The sequence below is a fragment of the Bufo bufo genome, chromosome 7, assembly GCF_905171765.1.
Source record: "Bufo bufo chromosome 7, aBufBuf1.1, whole genome shotgun sequence".
NCBI lineage: Eukaryota > Metazoa > Chordata > Amphibia > Anura > Bufonidae > Bufo > Bufo bufo.
In genome coordinates this window covers 145826277-145839607 of record NC_053395.1, presented here as the reverse complement: position 1 = coordinate 145839607, position 13331 = coordinate 145826277, and the positions used below count along the sequence as shown (strand labels likewise).

Sequence of the window (13331 nt, the reverse complement as noted above, 5' to 3'; positions counted from 1 at the left end):
ATTAAGGGTCTATTCAGACGTCCGTAGTCCAGGGTTCACATCTGTTCCGCAATTTTCTCGCTGGTATCATTGGGGGACAGAGGACCGTGGGTATAGCTGCTTGCTGCCACTAGGAGGCGACACTAGGCTGTAAAGTGATAACTCCTCCCCTGCAGGCTATACCCCCTTCAGCCTGGAGAGAGCATATCAGTTTTTAGCTTAGTGTCGTAGGAGGCAGACCTCCCTGCTTTGCAGGGTGGCTCTTTTACAATTTTTGTTTTTATTTTATTTTTATTTCTTTAGGTTAAGGGGCACAGATTCTTATGCGTCTGTCTCCCTAGGAGGCTGGCCGGTGTTGCTTGTTCCACCGCCCTGCCTCCCCCTGTTTCCCGCCAACAAGAGGGCCACCTCCTCTCCAGCCCTTCTCTGCCCGGACCCCTGATGCCTGGTGCCAGCGGTCGTGGGGTGGCCCTGCTGGTACAAGACTAAGGGTGAAGAGCACAGATGAAGACAGGTGAGTATTACTGTCCCTCGCTGTCCCCCTCACACATGGTCCCCATCTTAAGGTGGTAGCGAATCCTCCACCCGTCGCCCATCTCACCTCAGAATGAAAGGGTTAATCCCATTCCACAGCGGCGGCATCTTATTTTCTGTCTCCCCACCCCTCCCCGATCTAGACATATCAGGACAGGGGACATTCAAGGGGATTCCTCAACAAACAGACTCCTTCTGCGCCCTATTCCGGGCCACCCGTTCTCCGACCGGGTGGGCTTCCCGGTCGGCCAAGCGACGCACCTTCTCGGCGGATCCTTCTTGGGTGCCCGCTAATGCTGTCCCAGGAGAGCAGGCAGAACGGATACCCTAGTCGGCCGGACGCCGCAAAATCTAGGCCCCGGCTTTATTCGGGCCTACCGATTTATTTATTTGCCCTCCGGCCGTGCTGTTTTCTCTTCCGATACACAGCATGGACTTCCGCGGTCAGTGGACACAGGCGGACGCATTCCATTTTTCTAGCGCGAATCTCTCCGGGAGCCCGCTGGCTCCGCCCCGGGTTTAACCCTTCCTGCACAGCCACCTCTTTAAGGCCGGCACCGGTTTACTCTAGGTTTCTATCTTCAGGCACAATGTGCCTTAATATTGCAGTATACAGCCCTTCCTGCCTCCTCTCCATATGAGGCTAGGTCCTCACCAAAAAAATAAAAAATTACGCGCCATACAGAACCTGCCCTCCTCAGCCCACATCACCGCAGGATCACCCTGTCTGGTGTACCAACTGGGCCTGTACCCCATCCCGGACAGTGGAGGATTTCTCTCAGTTCTCCCAATCGCACCCGGGGCAGTTTGGTTGATTATGCTCCAACTGCGCAAATCCAGTGGAGTATATCTGAGGGATTCCCAATCCGCCCTCCGGGCCGTTTGGTTGATAATGCTCCAACTGCGCAAATCCAGTTGAGGACAACTGAAACTTCCCAATCCACCCTCCTAGGTCGTCTGATTGATATTTCTTTTCCTGCGCAACACAACGGAGGACCTCTGGAAGTTCCCAATCCACCCTCCTGGGTCGTTTGGTTAATAGAGTACCGTCTGCGCAATCCGGTAAGCAGACCTTCAGTTCCATTCCACCTCCGGGGTAGTTTGGTTGTTATGTCAACACCGGCACAGCCTGCAACAGCCATGGGCTAGAGGCTGAGAGGTGGAACTGCGCACGAGCACGCCGAAGCAGGACAGTTATTCGGACTCTGACATGAATCCGGATCATTTTTCCAAAATTACGTCCGTGCTAGCCGGTTCTGGTGTATGCATTACCCCCTTCCTTAGGCACTATTTGCACTTCTACTGGATACAGTGCTTACCTTAGGTATTACCTCCTTCCTGATGTGGACTGACCGCACTAGCATTGGTCTTAATGCCAGCCATAGGTGTCCCTCGTTCTGTAAGTGGCGGAATTGCAGTTCCACTGGGCTCAGTATTGTTGGTATACATTAACCTCTTGTATAGGTGGCATTATGGCATTTTCACTGCTGTTGCAGTGTTTAGTACGCATTACCCCCTTACTGGGGTGGGATAATTGCACTTCCCACCGAGTACAGAACTCGTTATATGCAAGTCCCTTCTGGGTGCGTTACACCCTTTGATGGGTGATGTATTTGCACTACCTCGGGTTACAGTACTTACTGGATATGTTACTCCCTATCATAGGTGGAGTGATTGCACTGCCACTGAGCGCAGTGCTTACTGTAGGCATTTCCCCCCTCCATAGAGTGGGTAATTACACTTCCGTAGATTGCGGTTCTGACTATCGCGCTACCCCCTTCCCTAACCGGGGGATTGCACTACCATTGGTTGCTATTCCATCTCTCATTTGCCATCACATACTTCCTGTGGCATTACCCTCTACAAATGATCCATTAACGGGGGAATCACTATGCATCTTTGCATGCTATATTACAACTATGCCACGACACTAGATGCCTTGGCTTCCTTCACAGGTGGTCCATGGCAACAGTCGGTACCCACTGGTGCCTGGTACTCTCCAACTTGTGGCATATGGATACTGCCACTGGATACAATGGATACTCCCATATTGTATCCCTCTTTTCTTCCAGCACTGATTGGGGACACAAAAATGTCGACCTTTGTGCTCTCAGGGGGGTCACCCAGCAACGCTTATGTATCCTAGAGACCCCCCATCCCCATGAGCCTCCACCGTTCAGGTCAGTCACACTGCACAGAATACTGTGATCAAAATCCAGCAAGCAGAATATTCCACTGACTCTGGGTGCTTCGTCCACCACTCTTCCTTTTCTAGGTGAGGGTGTTATGCTGGCACTCTGCAGTGACTACTACAACGGGTTCTCCTTCGCAGGGTAGTCTTCACGCTAGGGCTAGATGCTCGTAATTGCTGTAGTGGGACAGCCCCCCTCAGGTAGGGGTTCTACCCTGGTACTACTTCGGCAGTTGCTCCTGTTTAGCGCCCTTTTCAGCTGGAGGGTTTAAGGTTAGCTCTACTAACTGGGCCAGCATGATACCATGACTTCTACTGGATGTCCTCTGGCCTTCCCCTCATGTCCACGCTGGCGGAGCATGCGGTAGCTCCTACTGCACAAGGGGTGTTTGGGTCACCATTACATGCTAAGGTTCCTACTGCACAGTTCTTTTGTCAGGTAACGGATTCTTCTAACACGAGAATCAGTGACCTCTACGGTGTGGCCTACTCCGCAGCTGGAGTATGGCGTGAGCATTACTCTTGGGGCTTCCCTTGTATGGCCTCATTTTCAGGCGGAGTGTCGCATGACCACTAGATTCTGTAGAGCGCCAGTCTCAGATGGGAATCTCACCACAAGCCTCTACGGCTAGAAGGGCATTGGTCTACCAATATTCCGCTCCCTAGGGGGCGTTCTCTTGACCAGAGGTGAATCCTACGGACTTGGCCTTTTAGTTCTACTTCCACAGTTGCGGCCAGGAGCCAGTTGTTTGGCGTTTTTTCGGAGTTTATACGTTTTCTTGTACGTACTTTTTTTTCTTTAATTAGGAACATAGGGCAGCGTTCCGTCCAGTATCCTCTTTCTTCGCAGAAGGCGGTCTCCTTTCCACGTCCTCACAGACAAGGGTTTCTCTTCTTTCTCCCTTGCATTACACAGACCGAGCTCTCCATCAGCCATGTGATTTGGCCTCTGAGCTTTGCTTGTCAATGACTAGCGCTTTCCGCCGTACGGACTTCTACCAATTTTTATCCTGGGGTCCTTGTCAAAGCTGACGGCCTCCAAAGGATGTTTTCCAGATATATCCGTTCAACAGTTGCTCGGGCATTCCGCTCTCGGGGTAAGACAACACCCAGGTGAGTCTTGGCCCACCCGACCAGCGGTCGGCACTTCTCGGGTCCATCGCCGTCATGCAGTAGCTTTCCAGTGTGGAAGGCAGTATCTTGGTCTTCCGGGCGCACGTTCATCAAGTTTTACCGCGTGCCTTCCTAGGCACCGGCGGATACTGCTCCAGGCAGCAAAGTCTTGCAGGCGGCAGTGAGTTACTCATCCTCGAGGGCGTTTTTCTCCATGGGCATGTGACTTGTTCCCTCCCCGTGGACTGCTTTAGGACGTCCCACGGTCCTGTGTCCCCCAATGATACCAGCGAGAAAACGAGATTTTTGTGAAACTCACCTGTAAAATATCTTTCTCGCTTAGTTCATTGGGGGACACAGCTCCCACCCAGTAATTTCTGTTTGCCGTAAATGTTGGCGGTTGTGGAGCCAGTATGGCCCCCGGTTCTGGTTTGATCCGACTGCCGTTGGTCAGTTGTTGGTTGTTTACCGTATGTGTTTTTTTTTTTTTTTTCCCCTTTCCTACTCCTATTGCTTGGCCACAAACTGATATGCTCTCTCCAGGCTGAAGGGGGTATAGCCTGCAGGGGAGGAGTTATCACTTTACAGCCTAGTGTCGCCTCCTAGTGGCAGCAAGCAGCTATACCCACGGTCCTGTGTTCCCCAATGAACTAAGCGAGAAAGAGATTTTACAGCTGAGTTTTACAAAAATCTCGTTTTGTGGGATGGGTGCGGACCCATTAATTTAAATGGGGCGCAAAAGATGCGGACAGTACACCGTGTGCAGTCCGCATCAGTAGTTTGGTTCTGCGGCCCCGCAAAAAAGATAGAACATGTCCTATTCTTGCCCGCAATCACAGACAAGTATAGGCATTTCTATCACAAAATGCGGAAAGGGCTGAAACTGTTACTCAATTGAATCGAGTAACTCGTCACAAGAAAAATACTCAATGCAAATTTTTTGCATCCAGGATTTGTTTGTCATATGACCAGGTAGCTCAGGTGAAGTGCTTGCTATTACTCGCCCTGCAGCTGATGGCACTGGGGGTGCGGGTGCAGCCTGATGGCACGGGGTAGATGGCACGGAGGTAGGGCTAATGAGTTTTTATAAAGAAAAACATTCTTTTAACTAGTTTTTTTGTTATTGGAGTACTCGATTAATCGATAGAATACTCTATTACAAAAATATTCGATAGCTGCAGCCCTACGCATGGCCAGTATTCGTGTTTTGTGGATCAGCAATTTGCGGACCGCCAAACACTTGTGGATATCTGAATGGACCCCAACTATAATGGGATTTCTATTAGAGCACCCGGCAGCTTACCAGACAGAATAGTGCAGCATGTTTCGCTATTTTGTCGCATATATTTTATGGAATCTGCAACGGAGGTCCCTAATGGAGCCTCCGACACAACCATGAACTGTAGCCTGAGATGATTAATGCCATAAAACTTCAACCTTGCTTTGGCATAAATCAACTTAGAGGTTTGTTAAAGGTAGGTCAGAGAGGGGCTAGAGAACGAGCCTCCAGACAAGACCTCTGATGGATTTATCACAGAACAGCTTTCTGCAGCTGTTATGTACTGTGAAACATAGATGCTTCTGAAAGCAAATTATTAGAATAAGAAATGGTTCCAAAGATTTACTTGTGTACAGCATTTCTCCTTTAGAGCCCCTTAGCCTTTTAGTACAACAACTTAGTGTCTAAAGTGATCTCAATCTGACTGGCTGATTGGACTAAATAATATGGCTCAGATTCATGCAAGTTAACGCAAGCATTGAATGGAGTACTTTGGTTAGTGTACAGAGCTTTTGTGACTACCTTGCAGTGAATAGAGAAGTTCACTTTAATATATAGAGCTTAACAGACTCACTTTTAGCGCTCACTTTTTTTTATGTAAAAAAAACAAAAACTATGTATTCTGTCCACTAATATTTTTACTTAGCAAAGAAAATTATCCGCATAATGTTTTTCCTTTTTTTTTTTTTTTTTCTTTCTTTCTTGTTTTGTATATGTTTTTATATTTTATAGCCGCAAGATATTCCAGATGGACACCGTGCTCCCCCACCTCTTTCTCTTAGGAGTGTAGATACTCAGACACCTGGAGGAAATGACCGTGGCAGTAACAACAGCAGCCGCTCCCAATCCATATCTCCTGCATCCTTCATAACCATCTCAAATGACTGCAGCGCGGAGAGCCCATGTTCAACTGATGACACACACACAGATCTCAGAGACAAAGGTATTACATAGTTACACAGATAACTAATATATAAATATATAATATATTGTGTCGGAGCAGTGCTTACGTGAACCTGGTGCATACAGAACTCTGGTCACATAATGTGGTGTTTAGTCCAGGAAATACAGCTCCCATATGGAGTGCGTTTACTGGACTGCATACGCTTCTTTGAAAATAGCCTTAAAGAGGACCGGTCACCGCTCCTGACATGCCTGTTTTAATATCTTCATGCATTCCCCATGTAATAACAATTCTGGAGGATCTATTTTTTATCTCTATATTGTGCCATTCCTGTATTATTTCTACTAGAAGTTAAGAATGAATTGCTAGCAGTCTGCAGTAAGGGTACAGAGGGGAGGTAACAAGTTGAGGGGGGTGTCCCTGCACAGTCTGAAAATGGCAGCACTGATTGGATAGAGTGAGTCTGTGCAGGTACACCCCCCCAACTGGTTATCGCCTTTCTGTACCCTTACTGCAGACTGCTAGCAATTCATTCTTAACTTCTAGTAGAAATAATACAGGAATGGTACAATATAGAGATAAAAGAATAGATGCTCCAGAATTGTTGTTACATGGGGAATACATGTAGCTATTAAAACAGGCATGTCAGGAGCGGTGAAAGGACCTCCTTTTTAATTTTATTTGGATATTTCAGAGGCCATCCTGGATATTTATTGCAAAGATCTGACTAAACGATCATCTCCTTGTCCTAGAACGGCCCTTAGTAGGGCATCCTATTTTCTCTGCTTGGAGGGTATGTGGTAGGATGGGATATTTGTACAACAAAGTGCCACTTTAACTCCTCAGTGGAAACTGAAATCTAGGTGGAACTATAATTTTTGGGAAACCTCTTCTCTGAGAGTCAAAAAAAAATTCCAGTAAGCTTGGCACACTGAAATTACAAAAGAAAACCTCTCTCTCTTCAAAGTGTTCCACGTCCAAAACCTTTCTACACTATGGACCAATAAGTGGCCTAAGTGGTGACCTGTGCAGGGAACAGCATATGATCTAGTCACCGATGACCTGCAGTGATGTGCGTGTTGACGTCACACTTCTGGTCCAGCAGAGACAAGAACTTGGTGCTGGATCTAAACACAGGCGTTTTTTTATTTTTTTTTATTTTTATTCTTACACTGTGCCCAGCCACTTGGAAATTGCTTTCCCTTTTAGATAACCCCATTAATGTGGTAATATGCATTAGATGAACCTGAGCCGTCTATTGAGGGTGTCCCATTTTCTTCGCCAATGACAGAAGCAGGGCTCCAGATGTCGACCAAAATGGTCGCCAATGCGACTTAGAATTGCTAAATGGCGATACGACTTTGTAGTCTTGTCGCCATTTGCGCCTAGACCCTCCGCTGCTCTGCCTCTCACACACGAGGAACTGACATGGGACGCGCTGCTGTCAGCGCGTGCCATGTTCTCCTCAACAGCACAGGGGAGAAGGAGGCAGTCCCTCTCCCCTGTGCCGCTGCCACCAATGGGCTGATAGAAGCGAGGAGGAGGGGAGGGACTGTGGCCACTGCACCACCACCTGAGGGGTTAATAGCGGCGCATCGCAGCGCACAGTCATAGAGGCTGGGTGTCGGGTATGGGATATGGTCGGCACCTGCAGCGCAGCCTGCGTTTGTATTAAGCATAAACTACAGGGTGGGCCATTTATATGGATACACCTTAATAAAATGGGAATGGTTGGTGATATTAACTTCCTGTTTGTGGCACATTAGTATATGTGAGGGGGGGAAACATTTCAAGATGGCTGGTGACCATGGCGGCCATTTTGAAGTCGGCCATTTTGAATCCAACTTTTGTTTCAATAGGAAGAGGGTCATGTGACACATCAAACTTATTGGGAATTTCACAAGAAAAACAATGGCGTGCTTGGTTTTAACGTAACTTTATTCTTTCATGAGTTATTTACAAGTTTCTGACCACTTATAAAATGTGTTCAATGTGCTGCCCATTGTGTTGGATTGTCAATGTAACCCTCTTCTCTCACTCTTCACACACTGATAGCAACACCGCAGGAGAAATGCTAGCACAGGCTTCCAGTATCCGTAGTTTCAGGTGCTGCACATCTCGTATCTTCACAGCATAGACTATTGCCTTCAGATGACCCCAAAGATAAAAGTCTAAGGGGGTCAGATCGGGAGACCTTGGGGGCCATTCAACTAGCCCACGACGACCAATCCACTTTTCAGGAACCTGTTCATCTAGGAATGCTCGGACCTGACACCCATAATGTGGTGGTGCACCATCCTGCTGGAAAAACTCAGGGAACATGCCAGCTTCAGTGCATAAAGAGGGAAACACATCATCATGTAGCAATTTCGCATATCCAGTGGCCTTGAGGTTTACATTGATGAAGAATGGCCCCACTATCTTTGTACCCCATATACCACACCATACCATCAATTTTTTTGTTTCAACCGTCTTGGAGGGATCTATCCAATGTGGGTTAGTGTCAGACCATTAGCGGTGGTTTTGTTTGTTAACTTCACCATTAACATAAAGGTTTGCCTCATCACTGAACAAAATCTTCTGCGTAAACTGAGGGTCCTGTTCCAATTTTTGTTTTGCCCATTCTGCAAATTCAGTGCGCCGATCTGGGTCATCCTCGTTGAGATGCTGGAGTTTGTAAGGGTGCCATTTGTGAGTAGCTAATATCCGCCGAAGGGATGTTCGACTAATGCCACTCTCCAGTGACATGCGGCGAGTGCTACTCTGTGGGCTCTTGCTGAATGAAGCTAGGACAGCCACGGATGTTTCTTCATTAGAGACAGATTTCATGCGTCCACATTTTGGCAAATCCAACACTGAACCAGTTTCACGAAACTTAGCAAGCATGGGAGATGGGTGTCTTGCATTGAAATCTGCTGCAATGACCCGGTTACTGCGTTCACCAGACATCAACACAATTTCTATCCGCTCCTCACGTGTTAACCTCGGCGACATGTCAATGGCTGTAAACAAAGAGAAACTTGTAAATAACTCATGAAAGAATAAAGTTACGTTAAAGCCAAGCTCACCATTGTTTTTCGTGTGAAATTCCCAATAAGTTTGTCACATGACCCTCTTCCTATTGAAAAAACAAAAGTTGGATTCAAAATGGCCGACTTCAAAATGGTCACCACCCATCTTGAAAAGTTTCCCCCCTCACATATACTAATGTGCCACAAACAGGAAGTTAATATCACCAACCATTCCCATTTTATTAAGGTGTATCCATATAAATGGCCCACCCTGTATATTCATTGATTGCACAGTGCACCCAACCCCAGTATTATAAAGTAGAATCATCGTGGCAGTGCCAGCCCATTAGTGTAAGTCTGGGGCTCCGATTGGTTACCATGGCAGCCAGGACGCTACTTAAGCCCTGGCTACCATAGTCGGCTCCCTGCTGCTGTGTGCACAAAGCACAGAGCAGCAGGTAGAGTGTAAAGTCCTATTCACCCTGATGGAGATCTATCAGGGTGAATAGGACAAGCGAAAGATCCCAGGTTCTAGCCCCAAAGGGAGGAAATAGTTATTAAATAAAAAGTAACAAAAACAATTACATATCGCCACGCACGAAAAAGTGCGAACTATTAAAATATTAAAAAATATCTCCTATGCGGTAAACACCGTAACAGAAAAAAAAAATGTAAAAACATGCATTTTGCCTTTTTTTTTTTTTTTTTTTTTAGTCACCTTGTCCCGACAAAAAATAGGTTAGGACTGTTCTATTATGGTCCAGACGTTCCATAAAATCTAGAATGCACGTGGCTTTTTTGGTGTTTTTTTTTTTTTTTTTTTTTCCCAAGTGGTTTAGAGTATCGCAATATTTTTTTATGGTATCGGAATCGAGTAAAAATTTGGGTATCGTGACAACCCTAGGTAAACGTGTTGTGTGTTTTTTTTTTTTTTTTTAATACCGTAATTTTTCAGGTTAGGAGCCAATGGCTCCTTGATATTTCTTTATTTTTTTATTCTGGAGCCCTGAGATGTGGATTAAAGATGGGTTGGGCATGTTGTAATTCAACATGCCCGATCCTTTGTTTTTTTTTCAGAAGATAAGCCACTTCTAGAGGTGTTTAGCAGTGGCATTTTCCACTGCCCTTATTAATAACAGCCACTCATAGCAAGTATGCATGTATATGGTGAGGGAGGTGAGAAGAATCTCCTTGCAGCCGCCAGCTACAGTATCTACGAGGTAGTGGAAATGCCAAAATAATGAACATGGCCAATGGAGACTGTAATAGGACTGCATTATAAATCTTTTCTTCTGGAGCCCCACGAGTCAGAACATGGTGGTCAACGTAAAATAGGACTTGGTTTACCTTCTCACATGTCTCTTGAACCAAGTATAATATTACAATAAACACAAAGGGTCAATTATGTCGAGAGGCCTGTACAGCCTATGATCTCTCCTGTCAGAACTGAGCCCTGAGATAGTGTATTTCTGGCACATAATCGTTTCTGTTCTGTCATTCACTTATGCAGTTTGTCATAAACGCCAAATTAAGTGCCTGGAACTCTTAAGAACTTAATGGATCGGTGGTGAAAAAGCGGTTTGTGGCTCTAGGAGATATATCCGTTGAACTTAAAGGGGTACTCCCAACTCAGACATTGATAGCATATCGCTAGGGACATAGGGATTCGCTGCTATGTCCATAACAGGCCCCCCGAAGTAAAGGGAGAGCAGCCGTGCATGCCCAGCCAGTCTCCATTTGAGAGTTCTGAAATTAGCTGAGCGCTGGCTTGGCTGTCTCCAGCAGTCTCGGAATGGTGACTGGAGAGGTGGCCATGCGTATGCTGTGGGTTTCCCATTCATCTCTATGGGACTAATGAAAGAAGTCTGGCATGCTTATTCGCCTATTTTCAGAACTCCCATAGCATTGAATGGAGAGCATGCCACGTATGTGTGGTATATACTCCTTAATTTCAGGGGCCTGGAGATAGGTGCGGGTCCCACCTCTGGGACCAGCTTCTATCTGACCTTGATGGCATATCCTAGTGATATACCATCCATGTCTGAGTTAGTAATACTCCTTTAACCTCTTAAGGACACATGACGTACCGGTACGTCATGATGTCCTGGTACTTAAGGACACATGACGTACCGGTACGTCATGAATGGTTCCGATCACTGCCGCTCGGCCGGCGGTGATCGGAACCCGGTGCCTGCTCAAATCATCGAGCAGGCACCTGGGGCAAATGCGTCGGGGGGTCCTGTGACCCCCCCATGTCGGCGATCGCAGAAAACCGCAGGTCAATTCAGACCTGCGGTTTTCTGCGTTTCCGGGATATTCGGGTCTCTGAAGACCCGATAACCCGGAACAGGATGGTGATGGTGGTGTGATTTCACTCCACCAATCACCATCCAGCGATCCTGAGTGGTGATGGTGACATCACCACTCAGGATCGCTCTCTGATTGGTCTGTGGGCGGTCCGGCGGCAAATTCAAAAGAGGCAGGCGCTCCTCTCCTCCTCCTTTTGTGTTCCGGAGCCGGAGGAGAGAGGAGCTGCCTGCACGTGTCTCTGCCAGCACCCCAGGACCCGATCTGTGCCCCCAGGACCCGATCTGTGCCCCAGCACCCCCCATCAGGTACATAGGGACAGCACAGGGAAAGTTTGGTTTAGGCAGGGAAAAAAAAAGGGAAAGTTAGTTTGTGAACTTTTATTGCATCACCCTAGTTAGGGTGTCTGGGGTCCACAGCACAGCTGTGTGACCCTAGACCCCCCAGGGGTGCTGCCACTTCCCCCCCCCACTCCCTGCCCCCCCCCCCCCACCTTTTTTGGGGTGCATTTTTTTCATTTTTTTTTTCTTATTTGGTGTACGCTGACTGTGGCCGGCACTTAGTGTCCGGCCGCTGTTAGCGCATCGCACACCTCACCGCTGATCAACTTCGGACGGTTGATCAGCGGTTTTGAATTTTTTTTTCCACATTTTTTGGCCTTTTTTTAGTTAGTTGTTTTTTTTTTTTTCTGTTAGTTTTAGGGTTAAGTCCGCGAACACCCGTGCCCCCACACACACGCACACAAAATAAAGAGTTACACACACGCACATATACACGCAGACACACACTCCCCTATGGCCCGCCGGACGTTCTCGGCCGAGGAGGCATACGCCCAGCTTGCCTCTGACTCCGAGAGTCCCAGTGAGGATGAGGATGACCCCACATTCCTGTTGTCATCCGCGTCCTCCTTATCATCTAGCGATGATGATGAGCCCCCAAGGCGGCGGAGACGCCGCCAGGCGGAGCAAGGGGACCGCCATGTTAGGGACCCTGTGGCCCAGCCTGGTACGAGCAGCTCTGGGGCTCGTACTGGTTTCCCGGCCCACCAGTTAAATCCACCGGAGCCCCCTGCCGGTGAACTTGTCTGGTGTAGCCCAGAGCGATACGAGCCTGTGATTCCTGATTTTGTAGGCCAATCAGGAATCCAGATTTCCACAGTGGGCTACACTGAATATGACTTTTTTTGTCATTTTTTCAGTGACCCACTGGTAAATCTGATGGTGGAGCAGACGAATCTGTACGCCCAACAGTTCGTCGCTCAACACCCGGGCTCCTTTTTGGCCAGGCCCGGTGGCTGGACGCCGGTCAGTGCAGCCGAAATGAGGACATTTTGGGGCCTCGTGCTGCATATGGGCCTGGTCAAGAAACCCAGTGTCAGGCTGTACTGGAGTGGGGACGTCCTATACCAGACCCCACTTTACAGTACAGCCATGACACGCTCCCGGTTTGAGGCCATCCGGAAATGTCTGCATTATTCAGATAATGCAGCATGTCCACCCCGAGGTGATCCTGCCCATGACCGTCTGTATAAGATACGGCCGGTCATCGATCACTTTGGGGCCAAATTCATGGAGGCCTATGTACCTGGAAGGGAGGTCGCAGTTGATGAGTCTCTCATTGCGTTCAAGGGGAGACTCATTTTCCGCCAGTATGTGCCCTCCAAGCGGGCGAGGTATGGCGTAAAGCTATACAAAATTTGTGAGAGTACCTCAGGGTACACTTACAAATTTCGTATATACGAGGGGCGAGATTCCCGGATTCAACCACCAGAATGTCCCCCCACTCTGGGTGTTACCGGGAAACTTGTGTGGGACCTTATGTACCCACTGCTGGATAAGGGTTACCACCTGTACGTGGATAACTTTTATACCAGTATCCCCTTGTTCCAGTCCCTTGCCGCCAGATCCACGTTCGCTTGTGGGACCGTGCGGAAAAATCAACGCGGCCTCCCTGCCCTCCCCCTCCAGGTACCTATCCCCAGGGGTGAGACCCGTGCCCTTACCACTGGAAACC

General features: G+C 48.0%; 1 protein-coding gene across 2 annotated transcripts in view; it reads left to right on the top strand.

The window, feature by feature from the left end:
• The window catches only part of FAM117B (family with sequence similarity 117 member B), a 62835-nt gene that overhangs the window by 39627 nt on the left and 9877 nt on the right, over positions 1-13331 (top strand). For both annotated transcript variants that reach the window (XM_040439385.1, XM_040439386.1), the window contains one exon: positions 5829-6039. In XM_040439385.1, the coding sequence (XP_040295319.1) occupies positions 5829-6039 (211 nt within the window). The remainder of the gene's footprint in view (positions 1-5828; positions 6040-13331) is intronic.